The sequence below is a fragment of the Scleropages formosus genome, chromosome 14 (genome assembly GCF_900964775.1).
Source record: "Scleropages formosus chromosome 14, fSclFor1.1, whole genome shotgun sequence".
NCBI lineage: Eukaryota > Metazoa > Chordata > Actinopteri > Osteoglossiformes > Osteoglossidae > Scleropages > Scleropages formosus.
The window spans coordinates 14,326,391-14,352,574 of NC_041819.1; the positions used below are offsets into that span (position 1 = coordinate 14,326,391).

The 26,184-nt window shown below is 45.4% G+C and overlaps 1 protein-coding gene across 1 annotated transcript; it reads left to right on the plus strand.

The window, feature by feature from the left end:
- Positions 1-2,555: 2,555 nt before the first annotated feature.
- nsd1b (nuclear receptor binding SET domain protein 1b) lies at positions 2,556-26,184 on the plus strand. Its single transcript, XM_029258068.1, has 25 exons — positions 2,556-2,951; positions 3,780-4,666; positions 9,492-9,633; positions 9,758-9,930; positions 10,071-11,739; positions 11,831-12,106; positions 12,264-12,382; positions 12,511-12,763; positions 13,138-13,229; positions 13,567-13,638; positions 13,836-13,896; positions 14,143-14,300; positions 14,468-14,602; positions 14,700-14,823; positions 15,711-15,911; positions 16,872-17,051; positions 17,321-17,477; positions 17,696-17,901; positions 18,040-18,152; positions 19,720-19,989; positions 21,415-21,531; positions 21,633-21,774; positions 21,886-21,992; positions 23,518-23,710; positions 24,519-26,184. The coding sequence occupies exons 2-25, from the start codon at positions 3,797-3,799 to the stop codon at positions 25,286-25,288; spliced, it is 6,600 nt and encodes a 2,199-aa protein (XP_029113901.1). The 5' UTR covers positions 2,556-2,951; positions 3,780-3,796; the 3' UTR covers positions 25,289-26,184.

Genomic DNA, 26,184 nt, shown 5'->3' on the forward strand with positions numbered 1-26,184 from the left:
AGTGTACCGTAGCGTAGAGGCCTCTTATGAGCCAGAGAGTTGGAATGAAAGAAGGGAATTCAGTCAGCAGCAGGATTTGGTCCCGTTGCTCACAAGGCGCGTGTCTCAAAAAGAAGGATGGAATACATAATCATGTGCATGAAAACTATGTTTGGACACTGTCAGCCCCTTGGAAACCACACTTCACAACACAGATGTGTGTGTGTGTACGTGTGTGCGTGCGTGTACGTCTGTCTGTGTCAGTGCTGTTGGAATGCACTCCCCGACTGTGTGAACATGGATGCTCTGCGATCTAACAACCGTCTTCTTTCCAGGGTCCGGCAGCAGCGCGAGCCATTCGTTAGGGTGACAGCTGACGGCCTCTTTAGGGACACGAGCTGAGAGGGCGCCCACGCACATGCACGCGCACGCACGCACGCACGGGTAGACATGTTTGACGGAGTCGCACGTTTCCGTTTCAGAGTGTGCGCTTTCTTCAGACGATCGGTGACTACGCGCGCGACCCGGGCGGACAGGGCGCACGCGCACACGGGGTGGAACACACATACACACACGCCACAGATATCAGAGAATCAGTTATGAAGCGGAGGCCCTACCGCCATAAAAAAGGTGGTTAAGGCATCTGCGGGTTTGTGCCAGTTCAGCAGGTCACGTGACGTGCTCGCGCAAGCACTGCATTGTTCTCTCGAAGCAGGATGACCCGAAGCAGACGACGCTCCAACGACAATAAACACGACGTGCACACGCACACATACATAAGTGTGCGACAGTGATAACTGGCTGTTGAAACCATGAAGTCATCACTCCTTAGAAAAAGCGTTTTAACCGCATCCTGTAAAAGAACTGCTCACACAGATCAGATGCTATGCTCTATATTTCCCGCTCTGTGGGTCGGAGCGATGCCTGATGGAATTTTGTTAAAAACGTTACGCATTCTTATATTATTATATATTTGGCACGGGGAAACGCCTGCCAGATTATCACGCATTGCGACGCAGCGCGCGCGTTCTCCACTTTCCTTCTCCCCCTATAGTACTCACGCAGAGGACCATGGATATTAACACCCCCCCCCCACTTTTTTAACTATGGTCCTTAAACGGTCCGTGTGTGGCCGTGTCTTTACTTTTTCCCCTTCAACTCGTGATGCTGGGCAGCGCAGAGCCAGAAGACAATGTCTGAAACGCGCCTTTTGACCGCTGGGGGCGCTGTGCGCTCGAGCTCGTCGCGGTAGGCCGATCGCGCGAGCCTGCGGCTCCTGCGGGATTCGAACGCAAAGGACACGCAAATCTTCGTTCACGTAACACCTGTTCACATAACAATAAATACTGGGCGATTTTACCAGAGTTTTACATTACGCAGCTGCCACCTCGCAATCCTAAACCCGTTCTAAAATGTTATTCGCCAGCGCCATTTTCAGTGGGTTTTTTTTAAACTTAACATTTCATGACGTTTATAAAACACTTCTAATGGTCTTTAAAACATTTGCTTTCGCCCCCAAAATGCGGTGAAACGCACACAAGGGTGATTTAAATGAGGCCTGTGTGCGAAGATTCGATTTAGGTCCGTTCACGGGAGCTGCACTGGCTGAGTGACAAACAGACGGTTTCTGTGGTGTAGCTCCCCCTACTCGTTTCTGTCTCCGCTCAATGCATACGAAATTCACTTTCAAAGTCTCCAAAAGTACATAGATGTCGGACACAGGGGGGACAGGTGGCGATAGGAGTGCGAAACGGTACCGCGTGGAGCGTTAACGTGTGTAAACGAGCCCGGCAGTGGCAGGCAGGGGCGCAGAGGACGTTTCCTGCGCTGCCTGAGTCATATGATGCAGAGAAAACGGCAAACAGCCCCCCGAATGCCCACGTTCCCCTCACGTTCCTTAAGAAATAAAGGCGGGAAGGTGAGCAGGGGCGTCCGAAACTGGCCCCCCGCGTCCTCACGGTTCACTTTTCCCGAGCCGAAAAATGTGCACTTCTGTCGAGCCGCGTTTAACGCTTTGTGGCCTGGCGCGCGCGCGCCCCTGCATGTGCGCGACTCCATTTTGAAGGACCTGGGCGGCACAGCGCGAGCCCTCGCGAGGCGCCATAGCGGCGGGAGACACTGCGGGCGGCCGGCTGGCCGGGCGCTCTCTGGACCTCAGTGACCGGTGGGCTCATTTTTTTCGCGCATCAGTTCTTCTTTTTTAAACTGTTTATCTAAATCACACGTATGACCCGAGGTGGAGCGGGCGACGGAGGCAGCAGTACACAGGGGCAGCGCTCAAGTTGAAATGCACCACAAAATGTTCACCACCATGGAGGGGAAGGGGGGGGGAGTGGTGCATGTTTGGCATTGAGCGCGTGAAGGGGAAGAAAGAGGGACAGGACAGGTCACGCTTTTCTTTCATTTCATGTGTAGTGGAGTTTTCTTAGGATTTTCTCATTTTTTTCTGGTGGTGCACTTTTTTGTGTGTAAAAAAAGTCTCCTGCTCACCCTATCTTGGGGGTGGGGGTACGTGTGTGTGGGGGGGGGACCTGTGCCGATTGGTCGCGCGCACACAGCCACCGACGTCCAAGGCTTTGCATGATAACCAGGGGCAGGTCGACTGCTAGCAAGCAGATCATCATCAGCACCATCATTTATTTATTTGTTTAGGATGCAAGTGTAAATTTTACGTCAGCAGGAGACATGACGTGCAGGTAGCAGGCGGTCGGGCGCCGACACGGAGGCGTAGTGTGCGTACGTGTGAGAAAGTGAAATCGCTCCACGCGTCCGGGGCTCAGTGTGGCGAGGGGGGCCGCGCGCCGGAGCCATGGCTACTGCGGCTAGCGAGCCGAGCGCGCGCGGCGAGCGCGAGCGCGGGATCCCGGCCTAGTGCTCAGGCAGATCCGCTTCCACAAATCGGCAAAAACACGCGCTATGTGTCACAATCCGCGCTCGCAACGCTTGTCTTTGCCGTGACCGACATGTAAATGGTAAGATTTCGGTGGATTCTTTTTTTACACATCTCTCGTTTTTTCAAAAAAACATGTTTAATAAACGTGCCTTGTTTTTTTTTTTTTTTCTCTCTCTCTCCAATCCTACCTCCCCCCTCCCTCCTCCAATATGTAGACATCTGTCGGGTGCGCGCGAAGCGTGCAGCTCTGCATGTATGTGTTTGTGTGTGTGTGCGCGCGCGGACTGGGCTTGATGTTTACTGCATGCAGCACGCACTGCAAGTGTCAGTCACGAGCATGCATGTTGTAAGTAGTGTGGTGTGTCATGCGTGATTCTGGCGAGAGGGGGGGGCAGCTCTGACGTTAACAGTCCGGGCGTTTGTTACATGTTGAAACAATGTTGCCTGTACTTATTTTTTTTTTCTTACGTGCACGTGCACTTCACTGTGGATCGCGGAGTGCCGCGCGGTGCGTTGCTGCACCGTTCAAACGTGCAGTTGGAAACACGTTGCAGCCGAGCCAACGGTGCTGGCTGGATGTGTGTGTCGGCGTTGGGTGTCTAAAACACTGGCCGTTTAAACACAGAGTAGCCGAGTGACAACTGCCGCCGTGCTAATTACACGTGCGGGATGTTTGAGAGTGCAGTTATGCTTTTGTCCCTGGTGTTCTCCGCGCAGGACCTGCACTCTTATGTTTGCATTTTAATCATCTCTGCGACTTCTTCACTGTTTTGTTGAAATGAGATCCTGGAAAATGGATTCCAGCCTTTGCTCGCTCAGTGTACGTGATCGATGTAGCTTATTTGTTCATAACGGCACATTTGCCGAGCGGTAATGTTGATGTTGAAGCCCTTCTTTCTGCTTGCAGGACGGAGCCATGACAGTATGAATCAGTCATACGAGCTGACGATCAGGGACGCATTGGAGTGCTGCTCCAGCCCGCTGGAGCTCCAGGCGCCCGTCGGCTCAATCTCGCCCCATGGAAACCAGTACGGCCCCGATCTCGGACCTGAGCAGCTGTCTGCGGCCCCTCCCTTCAAACCTGCGCCCGCTTTTCCGTACGGTCAGCATGACCCCTCGTCCCGCTCCTACAGCCCCCTGAGGAGGCTCCAGGATCTGACCTCCATGGTGAGCCGGCCTGATCTCGGCTCGCCCGACGGGGACCCTCAGGGCCCCAGGAATGATTTGCACACATGGAATCCCATGGGGAGGTATGACTTCAGTCCCGCCCTCACCCACACCTCCCCTTCTTCGGGCAGAAATGAGACTTACTTGCCCAATCGTCTGGAGAGGAGCACCTGCTTCTCACCCCCAAGCCCAGACTTTGGCCTGGAACACGCCGGCGCCATACCCAACGGTTACCTGCACTTTGAATCAACCTTGTTTGAGAACGGCGAAGGCAAGGAGGAGGACCGGACGGCTGTACATTCGAAACGCCCTCCGAAGAGGGACCGTGCGGCAAGCACTTCCTGCGGTGTGAGGATGGGCCCGGCTGCGGACGCTTTCAACCCCACTGCTAGAAATGGGTCCAGGGCAACCAAGTTCATAAGCGAGCAATCCCCACATCCTGGTGGTCCTGACGAGGACACGGCAGGTCACAGGGTGATCTCCGGAGGGGGTGTGGGCAGAGCTAATGTTGCGCTCTCCCTCAGAAACAGTCCCCCTGAGCGAAGGACTGAGAGCTCGAGCAAGGAGCCGTCCCAAAGCCCAGCTGAGCATGGCAGCGCCTCTCCCAGCAACTCTAGTACCAGTCCTGTAAGCTTTCCGTCACCCATCTTATTCGTCAGCCGCTCCGCTCCGCAGATTGTACCCCTGGCAGAAGTATTGAATAAATAGGCATTACTTGGTGCAAGTAAACTTGCATAAACGTGGCAAAGTCTTACTCTTCTAAATGTGCCTTAAAATAACCCCGATGAAACATTAGTCTTCTGGCTATATTATCGTGGACTTATTTCAAAATATTTACACATCGCTGTGTAACAAGTTGAGTGCAGATAATAGAATAAGCTCTTGGTTTTGGAGACCTTTGCAGTTATGTAGTTACTTTAATACAGAAATATGAGATATCAAGAGCGGTTGGCCATCGAGTCTCGCTTCTACAGCATTGTTCGCATGAACCAGGTACAGCGATAATTCATCACTTTGAGTAAATTCGGCTTTTGAGGATAATTTGTTGCCCTTGCCGTCAAAGACTTTCTTTATGTTTGTGGAGAGACTATGGCGATTATGATTAAGCACTTACAAAAATGATCAATAAGAACTGAAAAATAACATTATTAAATGAAAACTTTAATATGCCTGATTCTGTACCCGAATGTTTTCAGTGAAATCGGTCTTTTTTTTTTTTTTTTTTGAACAGGAAGATAATACCATCACATTCATTGATTTGTTAATTCATCTAGTGGTTAGCATAGAATCGGAAGCCCCCTATGATATTTGCCATGTTACGTTTTTGGTAGTTAAGGTGTTTTACAAGTTTGAGTAGTGTATTCAAACTTTTAAATAATCTTGGAGCGTGTTTGTCATTAGTTGTTGGAATGAGAAGTATGATATCCTTCCAAATCTTAATCTGAGGTGGATTTGTCAGAGTCAGGGGTTATAAGTACATGAAACTCGAAATATTTTTTGCTGAAGGTGTGATTTAATTTTAAATGTACGCTACTTTCACTTTATTTGGCTTATACTTTCAGCAGGCTGAATTAATGATCTTCTTCAACTCCAATTAGAGAACCAAAGCATGGAATCTCGACCGAGAAGATCTCCAAGAGCATGCAGTACTGAATAAATAATCTTTGTACTGTTGTTAAAAGATACGTTATCAGGCATTATGCTACTATTTGAAGTTTTTCTATATTGGAAAATGTGTTTTACAACTTTTGTGTTATCTGTTTACAGATTTTCTAAATGGTAACTGCATGGATTTTTAACACACACATCACACCATTGTCTTATGTTGTCTTCAGTTAGATCACCCGAGGAAGTTAATAAGACGTAAGAAATGATTTAACTGTTGAGGCCTGTCATCTAGCCTAGAAGAGAAGTGGTGATTTAACAAACTAGGGTCGATTTCTGCTCCTCTGAGTCAGTTTTGTGGCAGAAAAGTAAGAGTAGTTGGTGATGAAGTACAATAAAAGCAGGTCTGCAGTTACTGTAAAGTATGTGAATTCCAGGTGTGTAACTGGTTTCGCTCCAGAAAATAGGCCTTACAAAGCAAGTCGCCTTCGAGAATATTGCACTTGCAGAGTTTAGATTGCAGAATTCCGTGATCTTCAGAACAGTTTTTGAAAGTTTTTATTTTTTTCCTGTATTTTTATGGAGTAGTTTATGGACAAAATACAAGCTACCAGCAGAAAAGAGTGGAGCCAAGTTGCCTACAACTAGTGTACCGACTTCATAGATGATTTTTGCCATGTATATGAGTTGTATGCTATTTACCAAAGAGGTTTTCCTCATGAACACTTTTCTGAGATTGAAGTATTTAATTGTTTTATGAAATGTTGTCTTTAGTATCAGTACAGAAGGCTATATTAAGTTGAAGCAGCTTCACATACGCCAGTGGTCCGGGTTCGAGATTGGGTTTCCCTATGTTTAAAGTATTGAAATGCTGGCTTGTGCAGTTTTGTCCAGACCTCAGACTTCTGGATGACAGAACAATGTTTGTGGAACATGCTCAGATCCATAGTTTCAGTTCTGTTGAGGGCACTGGGTCCAGGGGATGCAGTCTGGCAGCATGCTCTACTCTACTTTTGCGCTGAGCCTCATTCATGTTTTCTCCCCCCCCCCCCGGCAAAGCAGCTGGAGTTACATAGCTACAAATTCCATAATGATTTGGTAGGCATGACTCGAGGAAGTAATCGGTCTAGCGGTTAAATGTATTTCTCAGTATAGATTTATTTTGTTTTTTTTTTTTTTTTTGGTTGGTGCAATACTTACCTTTAACAATTTTCTTGAAAGTTACAATGTATATTCACATTTTTGTTTTGAATGTTGATTTAGGAAAGTTTTAATTTGGGGGAGGAATGATGGAAACAACTAATTAAAGGGACTTGATTGTGATTATAAAGACAGCTGCAGAGTTGAGTTAAAATGCTTAATGTCACTTACCACTATTTTTTGGATGTAAAAAGTGGTTTAAAAATCAGCATTTAGTTTGTGGTTTTTTTTTTTTTAAAGGAACATAAGACAGCAAGCAGTTTGAAAGAGGCCAGACTGCTCGTTTTGTGTCAGCAGTATGAAGTTAGGAACAAAAGGTGACGCTGACAAAGGCATCTCACCGAAACACATCCGCACTGTACTAGTTGAAGTATTTGTTTCACTAAGCTTTCCCATTTTTTTCCTAACTTGAAACTTATTTTTGGGACTCTAGCACCCAGGCTTGTTGCTGTTTTATTTTTTGACATTTAAATGAGTCTGCATTTTGATGATTTTGTCAGCAGCATCAAATCATGGTAGCATATGCCAAACTAGGGAAAAGTGCACTGGTAAAGAGTGGCTGATATTGACTGGCATTTTTGCTCAAAACCATGAAACATTGGACTGAGAAATAACACAATTCAATCAACACTTGTATGACCCTGTGCAAATCTGTCTGGTGAGCTTCACAATGATGGGATTATATGATTGGACTGCCCTTTGGAAATGGCTTGTATCAAAGACTAATGTGCCAAAATGACTTAAGTACAGTAATGAGGACAAGATCTCTCCTCCAGGACGGTGGAGGAAAAATAAACGATTGAGTCTGGAACATTTTATATATATATATAATATATTTTCTTGACTGTTGATTGAAGTTTTGGATAAAACCAAAGAATTGCTTCAAACTATATTGTATGGGACCAGCTGTTTAAAATGGTGTGAGGTCTGTGGTCATATGGGCAGCCATCACGCGGGAGTCATAGGGTCTGTTGATTGCCCTCCATGGTCCTATAATGACATGGAGTATGAAGCCATTTTGGGCAACTTGGTGCTCCATATGGTGCAGATCTTGCAGTGTTCAAATATCAATGTTTAAGACAATGGTGCCCCTGCAGACATTTCCATTTATTAATTTCGCAGATGCTTTTCTCCAAAGCGACCTACATCTCATAGAAAAAAAAAAAAACACTCCTAAACATATTCAGTAATGATTTCATGCACACCATGCTAAATCAGGCACCTTCCATAGCCACCCCAATAAGTAGGTGTTAACGTCACTGAAATGTGGGAAGTTTTTGAGTTCCACCTCCCTGATCCATCCACCTGTAGGCTTAAGTTCTTGAAAATTGATTCAGTATCCCAATTTACAAAGTTCAGGGTAGCTCTAGAACAGCTTTCCATGAAGGACTGACACTGTTGTGTAGGCAGGGGATGGCTGTACTCAGTCTTAATTTAATGATATTCATGTGTTGTGTGGTGTTTCTATTACTTCTCCCTGTGCTTGTATATGTAAATGTTTGTCTTTCCATATCAGATACTTGCAATGCTGTTTCACCAGCTATTGTTTTTATGCAGTTTTTCCTTGTTTCATTTTCCTTGGAAGACAGTTCAGGGAACACACATTTTTTGGCACATCCTGAAAACTTTGTAAGGATGGACTCAACAAGTAGGTTGTTTACTTGCAGTGTAAATATGTAAGAAGTTATTTTGTCATAAAGTTGGTTGGGAAGTTGCCAGCTTCCTGCATCCGTGTTCTGTTAGCACGCAGAAGTATTGGACTATGGGTAAGGCCAACCACGTCCCTTAACACCTGCTAAACTTCCTTTTGAACACCACTGCCGAATTGAAGAGGGTCACTTGAGTTGCTCAGCCTATTGCATATGAGTAGCGCCAAGGAGTGTTTTGTTTATACTTGGAAGGGATTTTAGTTTTGCTGCTGTTGCTTGGACAGTGGTGAATAAAAAATTCTCAGTGCGTTCTTCCATTTTCACCTCTGATTTCTCCAAAGAGGACGCACCACAGTCATGGTTTTCCTCGTAGTGTTAATACATTTGTGTTACTGAATGCTCCATGTTTTTGTCATTGGATTAGTTATTCTGCACTGACATTTGACACTGTGTGGACTAACTGTATTTTTTCAGTGTTTCAAAATGGTCTTGGGGTAGCAGGTAGTGTAGTGGTTAGAGCTGCTGCTTCTGGATTTGGAGGTTGAATCACTTACCTTCTGCTGTAATACTCTTGAGCAAGGTACATGCTCCAGCATTCCACCAGCAGAACCTACCCTGCTGTATAAATGGGTAAATAGTTGTAAATCACTTTATGGATAAGAGCATCAGCTAAATGTAAATGTGTAATTATGGTTAATGGTTGATGATGTGCAATAGTCTCTGATCTCAGTCTTAGTGGAGGAGTTTCAAACAGATATAGTTAAATTATTGAAATTAAACCATTGATTTTTCCAAATGCTTATTCACACTTGGTTAAATGCTGTTTAAAATTAATAATGTAAAGTACTCTGTGCACACTTTAGCATGAATCCCCATGTTGTTCTGACAGAATAATAGTTTTTGCTTCAGAGACAGCTGAAAGGTCTAATATGTTGGGTGGGTTTGATGCTACTTTAGATTGGTGTCATCTGAGTGTTGTGCTTGGCATCTCTTTGCAGACTAGCAGTCCAAAAAACAAGCCCCCACCGGTGGTGAAGTTCAAAGAGGGTGACCTGGTGTGGGCCAAGTTCAACCGTAGACCGTGGTGGCCTTGTCGGGTGACCATCGATCCACTTGAAGGAACATACTTCAGAGCAAAAGGTGGTTCCTCGTTCTTACACATCCTTTGCAATGTCATATTTTCAGACATACATTTACAATATGCAGATTGCATGCCAGTCTTATTTTTGTCTTGGCACTGTGTAACTGTGTGATCCTGTTTCAGATTCCAAAGACAGGCCCTGTCGCCAGTACTTTATCCGGACACTGGGGGAAATCATTGATCAGGCTTGGGTGCCTGGGAGGGCAACTCAGCCCTTTGAAGGAGGCTACCAGTTTGACAAACTCCCTGTACTTCGAAGGAGAGGAAGGCAAAAGGATGAGAACTACAAATATACGGTGATTAATTGCAAACATTTCAGGCCTGAAGTTAGACATGTGAAATATTCTAAAGAGATTCATGGAAGTCTTTTTTTGGTGCATTATATCCTGTATAATGCAGGCTTGTTGTGGGCCTAACTGGTGTCCCTCTTGTTCAGATACCCAAGCGCTTTCATGAGTCATGGAATGCCAGTGTGCTAGAGGCAGAAACAGCCCTCCTACAAGCATCAAAGAAGACCCTTTTCATTGCCTCCGCCTTGAATAAGAGCCGCACGGAAGGTTCAGTATCAAGGAAAGAGGATAGGGCATCCGCATGTTCTCCCTGTGCTTCAGTACCTGTGGTATCCCTCACTTCAGAGCACCTTTCCAATGGACAAATTGGGTCTTCCAAGAAGCCCTCAAAGACATCCGAGAGTCAGATTCCTCGAGTTAGAAAGAAAGTGACGAACTCGCCAAAAACCAGCAGTGCTAAAAAGGGGGCCTCAGGTACAAAGAATCTGCATGGAAAAAAGGATGAATCTGAAAAAGAACCAGACTGCCAGTATTCCAGCATGGACTCGGTACCAAGGGCCGAGTGCCCTAAAACTGTTGAGCAGCTTTCAAAGTCTAAAGTTAATAGCCAGTCTTCTTTACATTCTGGGACCGAGGTGAAGGAAAAAGCAGCAGAAAAGAATGTAAAAGGCCTGTTGCATAATAGGACCAGCAGAGGGTGTGCTGAAGATGCCAATGGTGTGGCCTCTGACTCGGATAACGGCTCTTGCAATAGATCATCCTTTAGCAGAATAACTACATCATTTGACAGCCTAAAACAGCAGAACTCTAGTCTTCAGGGCATTGGAGATGTGCCTAAATTGTCCACCAAACCTCTGGATAGACGGGTTGCATGCCTTCCGGCCAGCAACCGCTTAATGACAAGAGCTCTGAAGGCCATGGAAGAGGCAAATCTTAAGGAGAGGTTGCTCTCCAGTCAAAGTTCTGAGTCCGTTATGTCAAATGGGCATGACTCTGTTGCGTCCAGAATTTCTGAAAAGTCAGAATCTGGAAGCTGTGCCAAAATTAAGTCAGTCAGATCCTCAAACAGTGATCAGACCCATGTTAGTGCAGCTTCAAGTTACAGCTTGTCTAACACTTCCCTAAAATCTACTAATGTCGAAGACCATAAATGCAATAAGACTTTGATAAAATTGGAAGAACAAGGCTGCTTAATCTCTGGAGAGTCTCCAGATTCTTTTGCTGCGAATTCTGCCCGTGTCAAAAAAGATAGTTGTGTATCTGATGTTTCCTCGTGTTCCTCACCATCATCCTCATTATTGTTAATAGATGCCCTACAAGATGTTGAAGAGATAACATTCAAGTCTTTGACTAGCGAAGGTGGTGACTCAGGTAAACCAGTCACCTTTCGACCCAATGCAAACTTCAAGTTCAGTACTTTTTTAATGCTGCTAAAAGACAGGCATGATAGTCGAGAGAAGGATGGCACTCCTTTCGTACTGGATCCAGGACCTTCTAGAGCTCTTATGAAGGAAGAGCCTTCTGTGATGCCGCCACAACCAGGAGGCATGTCAGTGGATGGGTTACTGCAAGGAAGCGGTCAGTATGAGCAGCTATGGGCTGCTAGTTATGGAGCGCAGAATGGAATTAAAGGCCGGTCTCCAGCTTCGAAATTTGCACATCCCAAACCAAAACAAGTAAGGCCCAGGCCCGTGCTTCAGAAAGACTCAAGCCCATCTCAGACTTTGAAGAAGCGACCCAAAAAGAGTCGGCCATCAGCTGCCAAGAACCAGAGTGGCGCGAACGTGCCTTTTGAGCTGGCCGAACATGCTTATGGTAAGTATATTGTACATGGCCTTGCAAATGGCAAAACACCTAGATTGGTTTATCACTCACCTCACTGGCCAGGCTGTGTCCTGTTTTCCAGGAAGTGGATCCCAAGGCTCCAGTCTAAATAGTGTTGCAAACGTGGCCCCAAAGAAGCGCTGGCAGAGTTTTGAGCCTGACACGGGGACCACGACACAGGAGGAGTATGGTGGCAGTAGAGCGAGTCATCGAAGCCTGTTTAAGGTGCCTTCTGAGCCAAGCGGCATCAGAAGCACAGCATGTGGATCAGACCCTTCCAGGTGCTCTCAGCAAAAGAACGAGCTCCAAAACAAAGAGACTATCACCTCTGTGAGTGATGGTCAAGAGGCTCCTTTGGGTAAGTGGTGGTTAGTTGAGGCTAAGGTACTTAGAAAATGGCTAAGGTGACAAAACCCCTTGCATGTTGGTTGGTCTTGTTTCCACCCCTTGATTTTGGCTAGATCTTGGTAGCATGCAAACATTTATGATTTACTGAATGTACTTATCTGTTGCAGCACATCTGCAAAATAAACGGCAGAGAAAACCAAGTAAAAGACTGATAGAGTGCACGGAAGAGTACGATCAGATTTACTGCAAGAAGAAGACTAAGAAAACCTCTGAGCCTTCGAAAAAGGTGTTTAGTTTTTTCACCCAAAATGCTTTTTTAGATGATGCTTGTCTTATTAAACACTGCTGTAGTGTTATTCCATTACCGTGAAAGACAGCCTCTGTTTACCAAATCACTTCTGTGAATTTTTGCAGGTATCTGAGTCTAATATCCCCAGTACAGATCAGTTGTCATCAGAGAAGGTCATACAAGATCTTTGCAGCTCACCGACAGAGATGCAAATCCCACCCCCTGAGGAGCGGTCCAAAGGTCTGACAGGACAGTCTCCTCCCCAAGATGGTCATGCCATGTCCATCAGCTCTCTAACCCCACCCCCAGAAGCTGTTCCTTCTCCCGATGAGGGATCAGCAGGGAGTCTGACCAAAACAAAACAGTGTCTAGAATCAGGTAAAAAGTTTAAACTCACATGTATAATGAGATGTGTTACACAGTTATTTTTTTTTATTTATTGGACATCTTTGTCAAAGGATACTTTTGTTTGTATGTCATATCTAATAACCTGAATAGATGCATGGACCAAAATTGTCTTCCTGGATATGACTGACTTAAAACTTTTTAATGACTTATTATAGGAATAAAGACTTGCATAAAGATGATCGCCCCACATAATAACTGTATTTGTGTGCATGAGTTTGTTTTGCAGCTACCAAGGTTACCAAGTACTATGGGATCATTAAAAAATTGCTTCACAGGAATCGGAATAGATTTTGCATATTTTTTATTTCAGTATTGTGCCCCTGATGACTGTTCCCTCTTCTCAGTGTGTCAGAACAAGAAGAGACAGAGGAAGCCTACACAGAAGATTCTGGAGGGCACCATTGAGGCGGAGCCCATTACGGTCCCAAAGAAGAAGGTATGCCGGCACTCTCTTTTAAAAGCTCAAATTTGTGTTTCATATCACCCCGCTTTTTTTTTTTATTTAATCCATTTCTTAGAAATGTTTTAGGTACATCAGCTTCCCTGGTGCCCAAAGTGGGGTCTAGGGGTCAGTATCACTAGGGTGACACTGTTTTTTGGGATTCTGGTGGACATAAATCCAGCAGATAAACCCAGTCAAACTGGACCAGATACTATCGACCTTCCAGGAATCTAAAGGTTTAAATCTTCATGTGAGCATCACCACACATATTATGTTTTTCCCCATTTTGTCCTCTTTTGTTTTTCCCTTCCCCTCCCTTGGCCGGGATCAGAAGTGTAGGGAACATGGTAGAGAGGCAGAGACAGAGGCTGGACTCCAGGACTATCAGGAAGTACTGACTGAGGTGAGGGCAGGTGGGGTTAAATAAATAAACAATCATAGGCAGGTCACCTGGGCAACAGATTGCACCCCTGCCAAATTTCAGAATTCCACTGCTCATTTTCTGTTTGTCAGTAATTCATCATTCCATATCATCGTATGTCCAAGAGTTGAGCATAGCGTAATAAAGGAAGGCTTCATGAGGTTTGTGTTTTCTTGCAGGTTAAGTCTGGGAGGAAAGAAGTGCCTGTACCCAGTTTATCTACTCATGCTGCTTATTCAGGTTAGTAGCTGGGGGCCGAGAGCAAATTAATGCACGTTAAATACTGAAAAGGGATCAGGAGAGCATGCTGTTTACATGTTCATACAGAAGTTGCACTGAAGGTGCAGGACAGAAGCGTCTGGAGGTTACTGTGGTGCACGCATTTGGTGACAATTTGATGTTACTGGCAGGGGTATCCGGGCATGCAATTGACACTGGCTTTGTTGTAATGGAGCACTCCGTGATAGTTTAGTTTTGGGAATTCAGGCTCTGCGCAGCCCTCTGCTAAACTGAAGGAGGTTAACCCTGAGATGGAAACGCACATACCCCAGAAGGATGGCTCCGGCCCCGACGGCTTGGATGAGGACAAACACCATGACTCCGCTTCAGCAGGAGCTGCTGAGGATGAGTTCCATTCCTCAGAGGTCAGTGAGTTCAAAGCTGCTTGGTAACATTGCAGTAGATCTGACTGTGTTTGGGCGTGACTCTTCCTATTTAACCCTACCCATGTGCTTAACTTTTTCCCTTTGAGACCATCCGTTTGCATAGCTCCTCCCACTTTACCCTTTTTTTTTTTAAAACTGATTCTCAGGTTTTCGGAAGTTATGACGACCTCCTTTCACCCATGAAGGATGACTCTTTGTTCGGCGAGATGGCTCTCTCCTCAAACAAGAAGCTGCCTGGAGAGAAGGGGGGCGCAGCTTCCTTGAAGGAAAACGTTTGTCAGGTGGGACATCCTGAGAAAAAGCTGCCAGCAGCAGCACGGAAAGTGTCGAGTGGGTGTCGCTCTATCTGACCTTTGACCCTGGCCTCCCGGCCTGCAGGTATGCGAGAAGACGGGTGAGCTGCTGCTGTGCGAGGGCCAGTGTTGTGGGGCGTTTCACCTGCAGTGCATCGGCCTCACCGAGACACCCCAGGGCAAGTTTGTCTGCCAGGAATGCACTACCGGTGGGTTTCCCTGTCCCCAAGCCAGCTAATACACAATGAATACACCACCACAACACAAAAAGCACCTCTTCTCTCAAGTGCTCCTCTCTCTCTTTAATTCCTTCCTTCCATGTTCCTTTAAATAAAAACACATCTTTGTGTCATTCCTTCAAAGACCCCCCCCCCCCCCAGTTTTCAACCTATTTTTAGCGTGCTTTTCTCTGGTGTGGCTGTAAGTTACGAAAGACTGTAAGAAACGCTGATCTCCTGCCAGCACACTTGTTTTCTCACGCTGTGGGGCTGCGCTGTTGAATATACCGTGCTGGGGAAGACCACGGACTTGAGGGCTGACACGCATGTCAAAACCTGCAGTCGATAAGTGCTACTTGTATATAGTGCTCTGCCCTCCCTCCCCTTTTTCTGGTAACACGGTAATTTTATGTCCGGCACAGGTATTTTACTCCCTGCCTAATATGTTTCGAACTGCCTACTGTGTGTTTTTATAAGTCTAACACAGCTGAAGTATCAGATTCACTACGAACTTTTAGCAATGACCTGTATGCAGAAAGATATACTAATTTACACAAGATAATACATTTGTCTTTCACCATTAAAAATGTTAAAGTGAACCCCTAATGGCAGGAATTCACCGAATGGTTTCATTTCATGAAGCAAATTAATCCAGTTTGACAGCAGATGGGTGTGTAGAACAGCAATGCAAATGCATTCTCTTCCTACATTTCTCATATTGCTCTTTGTACAATCATATTTGGACACAAATTGAGTGCAGACTGTACTGTTTGCTGTTTTTATAGAGGACATCTGAGGTTACCTTTGCTTTTGCTCATGGAGACTGACTGTTAAGGTGTCGGGTGCGAATTTACTGACGTGGAACTGTCCCGTTTCAGGCCTGCACACCTGCTTTGTGTGCAAGAAGCCAGGGCAGGACGTCAGACGGTGCATGGTCCCGGTGTGCGGCAAGTTCTACCATGGGGAGTGCGTGACCCGCTACGCCCCAACCGTGGCCCAGGGTCGTGGATTCCGCTGCTCCCTGCATGTCTGCCTGGCCTGTTACATCACCAACCCTGCCAACCCATCCGTTTCCAAAGGTGTGTTCTGGTCTCACTGATTTTGTAGTCCTTACCCCCAAGGAATATATTCAAGAACTTTGTAATCATTCTTACAGGTGGATGTAATTTTTCTCCCATTAAACTGTTGCTCTAGAGATTTATTTTTCGTCACTGCTTTGTTTGCATAGTTATTAACTTCTGAAACATTTGTTTCACGAGACATATATACACTTATACCATGTCCAGTCATAATTCATAACTGAAAATGCAAAGAATAATGAAAAACTCGATAATGAAATTACTTGCACCACTATTTCTTATGAAATAAATGAAAGAAAAAAAAAGAATAAATAAATTCCAGTTAATCTGAAGATCACCCCAAATTCATCATTTAAGGTGATTTTGGGGTGGTGATTTATCATAAAGCAAAAGTAGTGTAACACATTAAAGTATCTTGAATTGCAATTAATATTACATCAGATAAATTTTGAAAATTGAGACTTACCATTATGGTGTGCGTGGACTTCCTTTGAGGAGGGAAAAAAGTTCTGTCGCATTTAAATAAATAATTGAAGTACGCTGGTGCAGGACAACGGATGTGTTCGTGGGAGGAGTTGGTCAACGATCGACACCAAATAGGAGTTTGCGAAGGCAGCGTTTTTATTTTTGGTCATTTTAGATTAGTTTCGATATTAATGTAGTTAAAAGTTCACGAGTAGTTTTTATTCATTATAGCTATATCCAGGATTTTTACAGAACCTGACTTAGGGGGTGAAGGAGTAGCTGTGAAGTTCTAGTTATAGGTAGCTTAAGATTGTAAGTCACTTTGGAGAAAGGCATCATCTAAATGAACAAATATGAATGTATATGAAAGGAATTAAAGTTTTCAGCACCAGGTGTGTTTGTGAGCTGAGGAACTAGTGTCATTTAATAGTATGTGCGACCTTAAAGTGCTCAACTCTCTTGTGTACCCCCACCGTGCTTGGGTGGTTGCCTCAGGTCGCCTGACCCGCTGCGTGCGCTGCCCCGTGGCCTACCACGCCAACGACTACTGCATTGCTGCCGGCAGCATCATCCTGGCCAACAACAGCTTCTTGTGCCCCAACCACTTTACGCCCCGCAAGGGCTGCCGCAACCATGAGCACGTCAATGTGAGCTGGTGCTTCGTCTGTTCTGAAGGTTAGTTCCAGCTCCCCCCCCCCCCCCCTTGTTCAAATGTTGCACGGTGAGAGCAATGAAATGTGACAAGCTCTGGTCTCGGAGGCCAGAAAGTTTGTCTGCCCAGCTGTCTGTTGTCCGACAAACAGTGGAAAGGAGAGGACCCTTAAATCCTTGGCCTGAACACTTTGAACCCGTTGAGGTTTTTGTCATTTTTGCCTCAGTGATGACGCAGGCTGAATCCACTAGAGGCTCCCATGTCTAATAAAATCATTGCTCCCTCCCCGCAGGGGGCAGTCTTCTCTGCTGCGAGTCGTGTCCTGCTGCATTTCACCGCGAGTGTCTGAACATCGATATGCCCGAGGGCAGCTGGTTCTGCAACGACTGCCGTGCCGGCAGGAAACCGCACTACAAAGAAGTGGTTTGGGTCAAAGTGGGGCGATACAGGTCTCGGAGCGCAATCTATTTTTTTTTTATTTTTATTTTTTTTTCTTTTAATTATTGTTAATCTAGGATGACGTTGGTTCACCCAGTGTTTTTCACGTCAAAGTTATCCTGATTATTGATTACTGATGGACGGAACAATGAGCGCTGGCCAGAGGAGCAGCAGGTAGTTTGAACTTTTGAACATTAGTTTAAGCATTTTTCTCTTGATCTCTGTCCAGGTGGTGGCCTGCTGAGGTCAGTCACCCCAAGAACATTCCAGCCAATATCCAGCGCATGAAACATGATGTCGGGGAGTTTCCGGTGCACTTTTTCGGCTCCAATGATTACCTGTGGACCTATCAAGCCCGTGTGTTTCCCTACATGGAGGGTGATGCTAACAGCAAAGACAAAATGGCAAAGGGTGTGGACTCCATCTACAAAAAAGGTGTTTTGCTATGTTTTTTTTTTTTTTTTTTTTTTTTTTTTTTATTTTTATTTTATATCTGCCACCATTTGTCTTTCATACAGACTACATTTTTGCAGAAGAACAAGTTTCCAGTGTTACGTGTTCGTCTGTCCGTAGCTCTTCAGGAAGCCGCTCAGAGGTTCCAGGAACTGCAGGCAGAGAAAGAACTGAGACAGCTCCAGGAAGACCGCCGGAACGACAAGAAACCCCCTCCGTATAGACACATAAAGGTACTCCAATGTATATCATGAGCAGTATATCCTTGATTTAACAAACTGATTGGGGGAAGGGGCTGTCTGATATCGCCAGACTGAAAAATCCAAATGTCTGCAAAAACAGCGTTTGTAAGAAACCAAAAAGTCCAAGGTATTTTGAAGCACAGGAATTCTCTCGTTTTTTGGAGAAGAAAATTTCGCTGTATGTAATACATATCATGCATTAGAACACAGTGTATTTACTCAAATATAACTCACATTTTTTCCCCCAAAATTCAAGTTAAGTCAGGGTATGAGATATGTGGGAATTTTTGGAAACTAAAGTTTTTTTTTTTCTTTTAAGAAAACAGTTAAATTGACGTTTATAATTAAATCCTCGGTATTCATTATAATTCATAATTGCTAACATTATTTATGAAATGGCTACATTTAAATTTTAATAAGATTATGCGATCCACCACTCACCTTCATCCTGCAATATATTTGAATCTTTAGCGACAATGCTTGAGCACGAAACATACAACAATGGTGGGCTGGTACACACGATTGGTGCAGTACTGACAAAAGATCGTGCGACTTAACAACGAAGGCAAACCGACGATTGCCGTAACAATATCTGTTTCTTACAGTTTTAAACTTTTTGTCACGTGCGAGGTATATGCGAAACTTTTTAATTTCTTTTTCCATGAAGTAAAATTAGGGGTGCGAGTTATATTCGATTAAATACTGTAATAACGAATAAAAATAAATTGCCCACCTTTTAACAAGAAAACAAATGAAACATTATGTAGTCTTCTCAGAAGGAGTCACTCTGTTCCTCTTGTGTTTCAGTGCTGGCGAGAGCTTGACAGTTTGCAGAGGAGCTGCCAGGTTGATGTGACACCGGTTTTTGTTGGCTAATTGGCTTTAAGAAAGCAGTCAATTTCAGTTGTGTTTTGGAAGTTTACTGTGTTGTTCAGTTCTACTAACACTTAAGTAAAAGTTGCTTATTGAACAGCAGTCCAGCACTTAAACCAGCGCTGGGAAGGCAGGCTCCCTTAACAAAAACAACATACTCCTTAGGTACATTTGGAGTGGCTGGCAACTACCAGCAACTTCTCATTCGCCACATTCTCCATATGTTTACAGAACATAGTTTAGTTACTGGGTAGATTTAGCAGTTTCGAATGACGTGTGTATTAGGACAGAAGAAAGACAAAACATGGGTATATCGTCAGATTGAGAGACACAGGATACAAAACAAGATGGGGAAAGGGGTGGGGGCTCAATGTAGCCCTGCGTATGTGACCTGTTCCGTCCGTAGTCCGGAACCAAACTACAGGCTGCACAAATTATTCTTTCACAGCGGCTTACAAATAATGACCTCGCTGAAAACTCAGAAATGAGTGATCTTCAGGATCAAATTGATGAGTTGATTAATGTAATCAAGTCAGCAGGAACAGTAAAATTTTGTCCATTAGGCCCGAAATCCATTAAATCGGGGTCTGTTAAGGGGTTTTCTGTACTTTTAAACTGAAATGTGATATTTTTAAAACATTGATTTGGCACACCCTCGGATTACAAGCATTCTGCCATCCTACAGGTGAACCGGCCAATAGGAAAGGTGCAGATCATCACAGCCGACCTCTCAGAGATCCCGCGATGCAACTGCAAGGCGTCCGATGAGAACCCCTGTGGCCTGGACTCAGAGTGCATCAACCGCATGCTGATGTACGAGTGCCATCCACAAGTGTGCCCAGCCGGCGAGCGCTGTCAGAACCAGTGCTTCACCAAGCGCCAGTACTCACCGGTGGAGATCTTCCGCACCCTGGCGCGTGGCTGGGGCCTACGCAGTGTCTCCCACATCAAAAAGGTAGGTGCGACAGGCCAAGGCTCATGGGGCCAAAATGTGACGCTGATTGCTAAAGTAAGGACTGATGTCATGTCAGGACAGAACTTTACTCTTAGTGGTGAAGCGTTTTCTCTCCACAGTACCTTCATTCCTTGCAGGTTCTTTGAAGACATGGTTCTACTTTTTTGTGGTGCATATTTAATGACATTTGTTATCTGAGGACATAGCACCTCTTTTTTTTTTTTTTTCGCCCAGAATAATTTAGAGAGCAGGGTTACAACAACAAGAGTCAGAATCGGAACACCAAGAAAATGCAAAAACATACAAGTACTAGAAAGTACTGCACAGTGCATGAGTCAAAGGTTGCAATGCTTAGCAGGGGTGGTCATGTAACATTATCTGTTACAAAAGCGTAATCAGCACCTCGTTTTGATGATTGGAAAAAGGAAAAAAAAAAATCACACAGTGGAAGACTTGAGTGAGTACAGAGGAGATGATATCATAAAGTCTCCTCCCCCCCGCAAACTGTGAGAAAATAATCAACGGTTTTTGCACCGTGACTGCTCTATTGCAGACTGCTGTCTGAGTTCAAGAATGTTTTGCAGGGGGGAAAAAATCAAATGGAACAAAAATGAGAAAATGAAAACATGCTACCATAGTGCATGCTCTTAAGTGGAAAAAAATTCAGCGAGTGACAAAAGCACCTGCTTAACACACAAAAGTCACTTGTCAGTTTATGGGAAAAAACTGTCCTTAAACAATTTTGTCAAAGGGTTTTTTTTTTTTTTTTTAAAAAACCTCAAGAGTTTACGTACCCTGTACGTGAAACAATTAAGGTGTCCGTGAACTCAACCGCATCTTCTAATTGGTCAACACTAAACTCTGATTGGCCTTATTGCGTAGAGAGATATTAACCATTTATGGTATGAACACTGTCTATATGTTGCATGGTTTACAGATAATATGAAGTAGCCTCATGATGTATGATTGCCAGTGGTTCACCGTAAAAGTGACAGTGACAGCTGGCAGTGGCCAATGAAATCCACAGAAGATGATAGGGGACAATGAGGAGATGCTCATAACTTCATGTAAAAGAGATATGACATGAAATGCGAAAAATTCATAGGTAACAAAAAACTTGGTGACAGAAATGTAAATAAAGGTATTCCTTTCCAAATGTGCTCACATAAAAATAAATTCCCAAAATATTCTGAAAAATATAGTTCCTCCAGTTCTTACTACCCACCTCTGCTATTCACAGTATAATTTTCTCCAAGTCTAGATTTAGTCTGTGCTCCAATACCAACCCTTAAGAATAAGCCAACATTGAGTACCTCCCCTCATTTAAATATACTTTTCAAACTTTTTCAAAAAAGTGGATATCACTGTTCAACTTCACTAAATTGTTTGATTTTCCTCTAATTGTCCCTGGTTTTTTTAATTCAGGGTGATTTTGTGAGTGAGTATGTAGGAGAGGTGATTGATGAGGAGGAGTGCCGTGCACGGATCAAGCATGCCCAGGAGAACGACATCTGCAACTTCTACATGCTGACCCTGGACAAGGTGCGATGCATCTCACTTGTCCAGTGGTAAGGAAGGAATGTGGGCAGGGGTCTTTCAACACATGGGGTCTGAACAGGCTGCCTCTCCACCTACTGCGGCAGGATCGCATCATCGATGCTGGACCCAAGGGGAACCAGTCCCGTTTCATGAACCACAGCTGCCAGCCCAACTGCGAGACCCAGAAGTGGACAGTGAATGGAGACACGCGAGTGGGGCTCTTTGCACTGACGGACGTCCCACCTGGTGAGTGCTCACTTCCAGTGCAGTCAAGAGACCCCATTCTCTTCCAGGGTCTCACCTTGACGTTTGCAGTGTCTCCATCTGTAACCCTGCGTCTGTGATTGCTGTCGACAGGCACAGAGCTCACCTTCAACTATAACCTGGAGTGTCTGGGCAATGGGAAAACCGTGTGCAAGTGCGGGGCACCAAACTGCAGCGGCTTCCTAGGAGTGAGGCCAAAGGTGAGGGCTGGGGCTTACAGGGGCAGCAGTGAAATGAACTGACTATTTAGTGACGACACCCTGACATGGAATCTTTACATTTATTCATTTAACAGGCTCTTGAAGTGTCTTGAAAGCATCTAAATGTATAAATGTATGCTACTTAATCGTGAGAGAGGGGGGGAGCTCATTCCGTCACATTAGGGTCAAAACCAAGAACCTACAGGTTTTGTTTTAGGCCTATTATGAATCTGGCAAGCTGTGGCCAGAGATGGAGGAGCATAGCACTTGAGCTGGAGTATAAGAAGTGATCAGGTCCTGTAGAAAGAGAGCAGGGAGCAGATCCTTTAATCACATTGTAAGCCGTAGCCATAGTCGTCTTGAGTTTTGTGTGGGCAGCTGCAAGCAACCAGTGGACAAACGAAGGGAGATGCATGGGAACGCTTTGGCAGGTGGACCACAGATTGTGCCAGAACATTGTGGATCAGCTGGAGCAGAGAGGAGGGATTTGCATTAGTCCAGGTGGGATATCGCTTGACCTAGACCAGGAACTGTGGGAAGTGTGGATAAGGGTGTCCTGCAACAGTTAATTTGGAGGTGTTTGCAGGATGAGATGGAGATGTCAGAGAAGAGAGCTGCCATGGCAGACAATACTTTTGTGTTGGTTTTGGTAAAAGAGAGAAAGAACTACGTGTCATCCGTGGAGCAGCGAGAGGAAATGACAGAGCCAAACAAGCAGTGTAGAAGGAGAAGTTATGATCCAAGGACTGAACCCTGAGGAACACCAGTTGAAAGGGAGTTGGTTCAATGTTTGTTTAAAAAAAAAAAAAAAAGACAGGGAAGTGCCATAAAAGCAAGGAGCGAGGTAGTTTTAAGCAGTTTCCTCATATTTTTGCTCTCCCATTTTGTAATTAAAGGCACGCTGTGGAACAGTATTTGTGACAAAAATAAACATTACATGTGTTCTAATTTTACTTGGTTCTTTATAGGAGTGGTAGGCTTGAGTCACCCATTACCTTGAATTAGACAGTTTAAAACAGGATAAAAAGGGCACTGTTGGAACTAACTCAGCAAACAGTCAGGCGCATTTGCGTCATGCTGGCAAATGTACGGGATATTACAGTTAAATGGGTAAGCTGGGTAAATGGGGGGTAAGTGTACAATTTATGACAGTTTGGGAAAGTAAAATCACAAAGTATGTCTTTATGTATGAGGCAGCAAGAAGTGGCTGACGCTGTTGCCTTACAATCAAAGGACCTGTGCTGAAGTCTCTGATCCTGCTGTAACACCCTTGATAAAGGCACTTACCCTGTAGAAATTACCCAGCTGTTTGACTGCGAGCGTTATTGCGAGTAGCTTTGAGTGTAAACCTTATGGTAATAATACATCTTTGCAGTGACCTCTCTCAGCTCGGTAGCTCAGGTTAGTAGGATGGGAAGCTCAGTGAGTACCGGTTGTGGCATTGTTCAGTTTTTTGCTTTACTCAGTTCTCGTTACAGCGAGGCCCTCTTGATGGTATTAAACGAAAGCATGTTCCTTTTCCCAGAATGCAGAGGACAAGGCGCGCAAGTTGAAGAAGAAGTCTCCTGTGAAGCGCAAGGCGCAACCGGAGGTGACCAAGGAGCGTGAGGACGAGTGCTTCAGCTGCGGTGATGGGGGCCAGATCGTCTCCTGCAAGAAACCTGGCTGCCCCAAGGTCTACCACGCTGACTGCCTCAACCTGACCAAGAGGCCAGCAGGTCTGTGTCACACCCGTCCTTGCCCTAGGACACTACTGTTGTCTACAAGTTGGCAACCAAATACAAACAACACCTTTCCACACAACATCATCAGCACCAACTCAAACAATAAAAGATACAACAACTACACGTAGTGTGACCAGATTAAGAAAAGAGCTTTGTGTTCAGACTTTTACCACAGGGCTGTGCAAAACTTTGTCGAGGAGGGCCAAGGTAGCAAAGTTGATTTTTCCAGGGTGTTCCAGCTTGCTGACTTGTCCGAAACCAGCAAACCCCTTTCGGAGCTGAAAGCCTCACTCAACTCAGACTTTCATGAGTTGAACAACTTTGCTAGAACGTTGTGTGTGTGTGTGTGTGTGTGTGTGTGTGTGTGTGTGCGTGCGTGCGTGCACACGTGCGTTTTTGTTTTTTTCCCCTCTCTTCTCTTCCCCTCCTTCATAGCATTGCATTTTCTGTCCTTCACCCACTGTGGTCATGTTAATGCCAGTGTGGCTTCATTCGCAATCTTCAGGCATGTTGTATTGTGGTTTAGCACAGAAGGAAACGTGCAGAGACCTCTCAGAGCCTTTCTGTCCCCTTTTATTTATTCATTTACTGGCTACTTCAATCTCTGGTTCTTCTACTGAAAGAGGTCTAAGTGCAGAATGACAGCGTGTAAAATATGTAAGTAGACTCTAAAATGTTTGTATCTTTGAAAATTTGTAACTGCATTGTTATGAATGCGGAGCCAATGTATTTGCAAATCCTGTCTTTTTTTTGTGATTGCTGATCAGTTGTGTGTGTGTGTGTGTGTGTGTGTGTGTGGCAGGGCGCTGGGAGTGTCCGTGGCACCAGTGTGACGTGTGTGGGAAGGAGGCGGCCTCCTTCTGCGAGATGTGCCCAAGCTCCTTCTGCGAGAGCCACCGCGACGGCATGCTCTTCATCTCCAAGCTGGACGGGCGCCTATCCTGTAGCGAGCATGACCCATGCGGCCCTGAGCCGCTGGAGCCTGGGGAGATCCGTGAATACCTGCCCAAGCCACCCACACTGGCGCCTCAGGGAATGACAGGGGTTGGGGGTGGGGCTGCGCACGGTGCCGGACCAGCGGGCTGCTCCTCTCGTATGAGCATGCCAAACACCTTCCAACTTGGCGGTGAAATGAGGCCTACGGTACCCAAACTCATCCCCAGCCCTGCCCCCTCCCTCCGCCCTGCAGCGCCGGGTACCTTGGTACAGGTGGACAGCACCCGCAACGGTCCAAATCCCACATACTCACCCATATCCTCCTGTGAAGATGGTAGAGAGGAGGACGAGGAGGAGGACGACGATGATGACGAGGAGGAGGACGAGGACGACGACGAGGAGGAGGAGGACGACGATGAGGAGGAGGTGGTACTGCAGCAGGAGGGAGATGGAGAGGGAGAATTGAAGGACGGGGATGCAGAGAGCCTGGCTGAGGGAGTTGCAGAGCTGGAGGTGGGGGATGCGGAAGGGCCAGACACAGAGGAGGCTCTTGAGGAGGAGGATGATGAGGAGGATGAGGAGGAGGATGATGACGAGGAAGAAGAAGAGGAGGAGGAGGAGGCGGAAGCGAAATGATCTGCTCGCGTCCTGTCAGCCCCAGGTGTTTGCACTTCAGATCTCACACTACACACACCTTACAGGGTGGGGACCGAGAGGCACAGCGGGGGCTCTCTGCATGTGACTCGTCCACTGGCCTCCCGGACAATACCGGGGTATCGCTAACCCTGCCCCTGGGGAAGGGAAAGGCAGGCGGGCCTCAAGCATCTGCTCCACAAATGTTCTCGCGTGTACGGTTTTGACTTTCTTTTTTTTTTTTTTCTTTTGGTTGTTACATTCAAACAAGTTTACATTTTAAACTCCTAGAAGAACTATCACAACGCCCTCAGAACTCTTGTACCTGCACCGATGGGAGGGATCCCACACCCGGGAGTCTGTGGGCGCGGCGACGGCGCCCAGGAAAGGAAAAGCTTTTCCTTGGTTCACATGGAACGTTGAAGGGTTTGCGCTGCACATATACACTGGTTTTAGTATTTAAACACATTTCTGCGTTGCACATATTGCCAATTCCACAGAACGGATTCCGTGTATCCTGGAAAACTATATATATGTATCGCCACCACCGTCTTAATCCATAAATAGAGTAAACCCCTGTAATGCAACGGAGGTCACTGCCTGTCCTTTGTTTAAAGTATTTAAATCATGATATGGGGTTGATTTTCTAACTTTTTATAATGCAAGACTGGTTATCATACAGACTGGGGGACCGAAGAGGTGCTGTATATCATCAGATCCTGTCGCTGACCCACTAGGATGACACCCCCCCACAGTGGGATCACTGGTCTAAGACTGACTTTCATATTTTCAACATTCCATATGTATGTAATGGCTCATTTCTAGTACTGCATGGGTCCTCATTTATTTTTTCCTCCATTGATTAATAGTGATTTTTTTTTTTTTTTTTTTTGGGTATG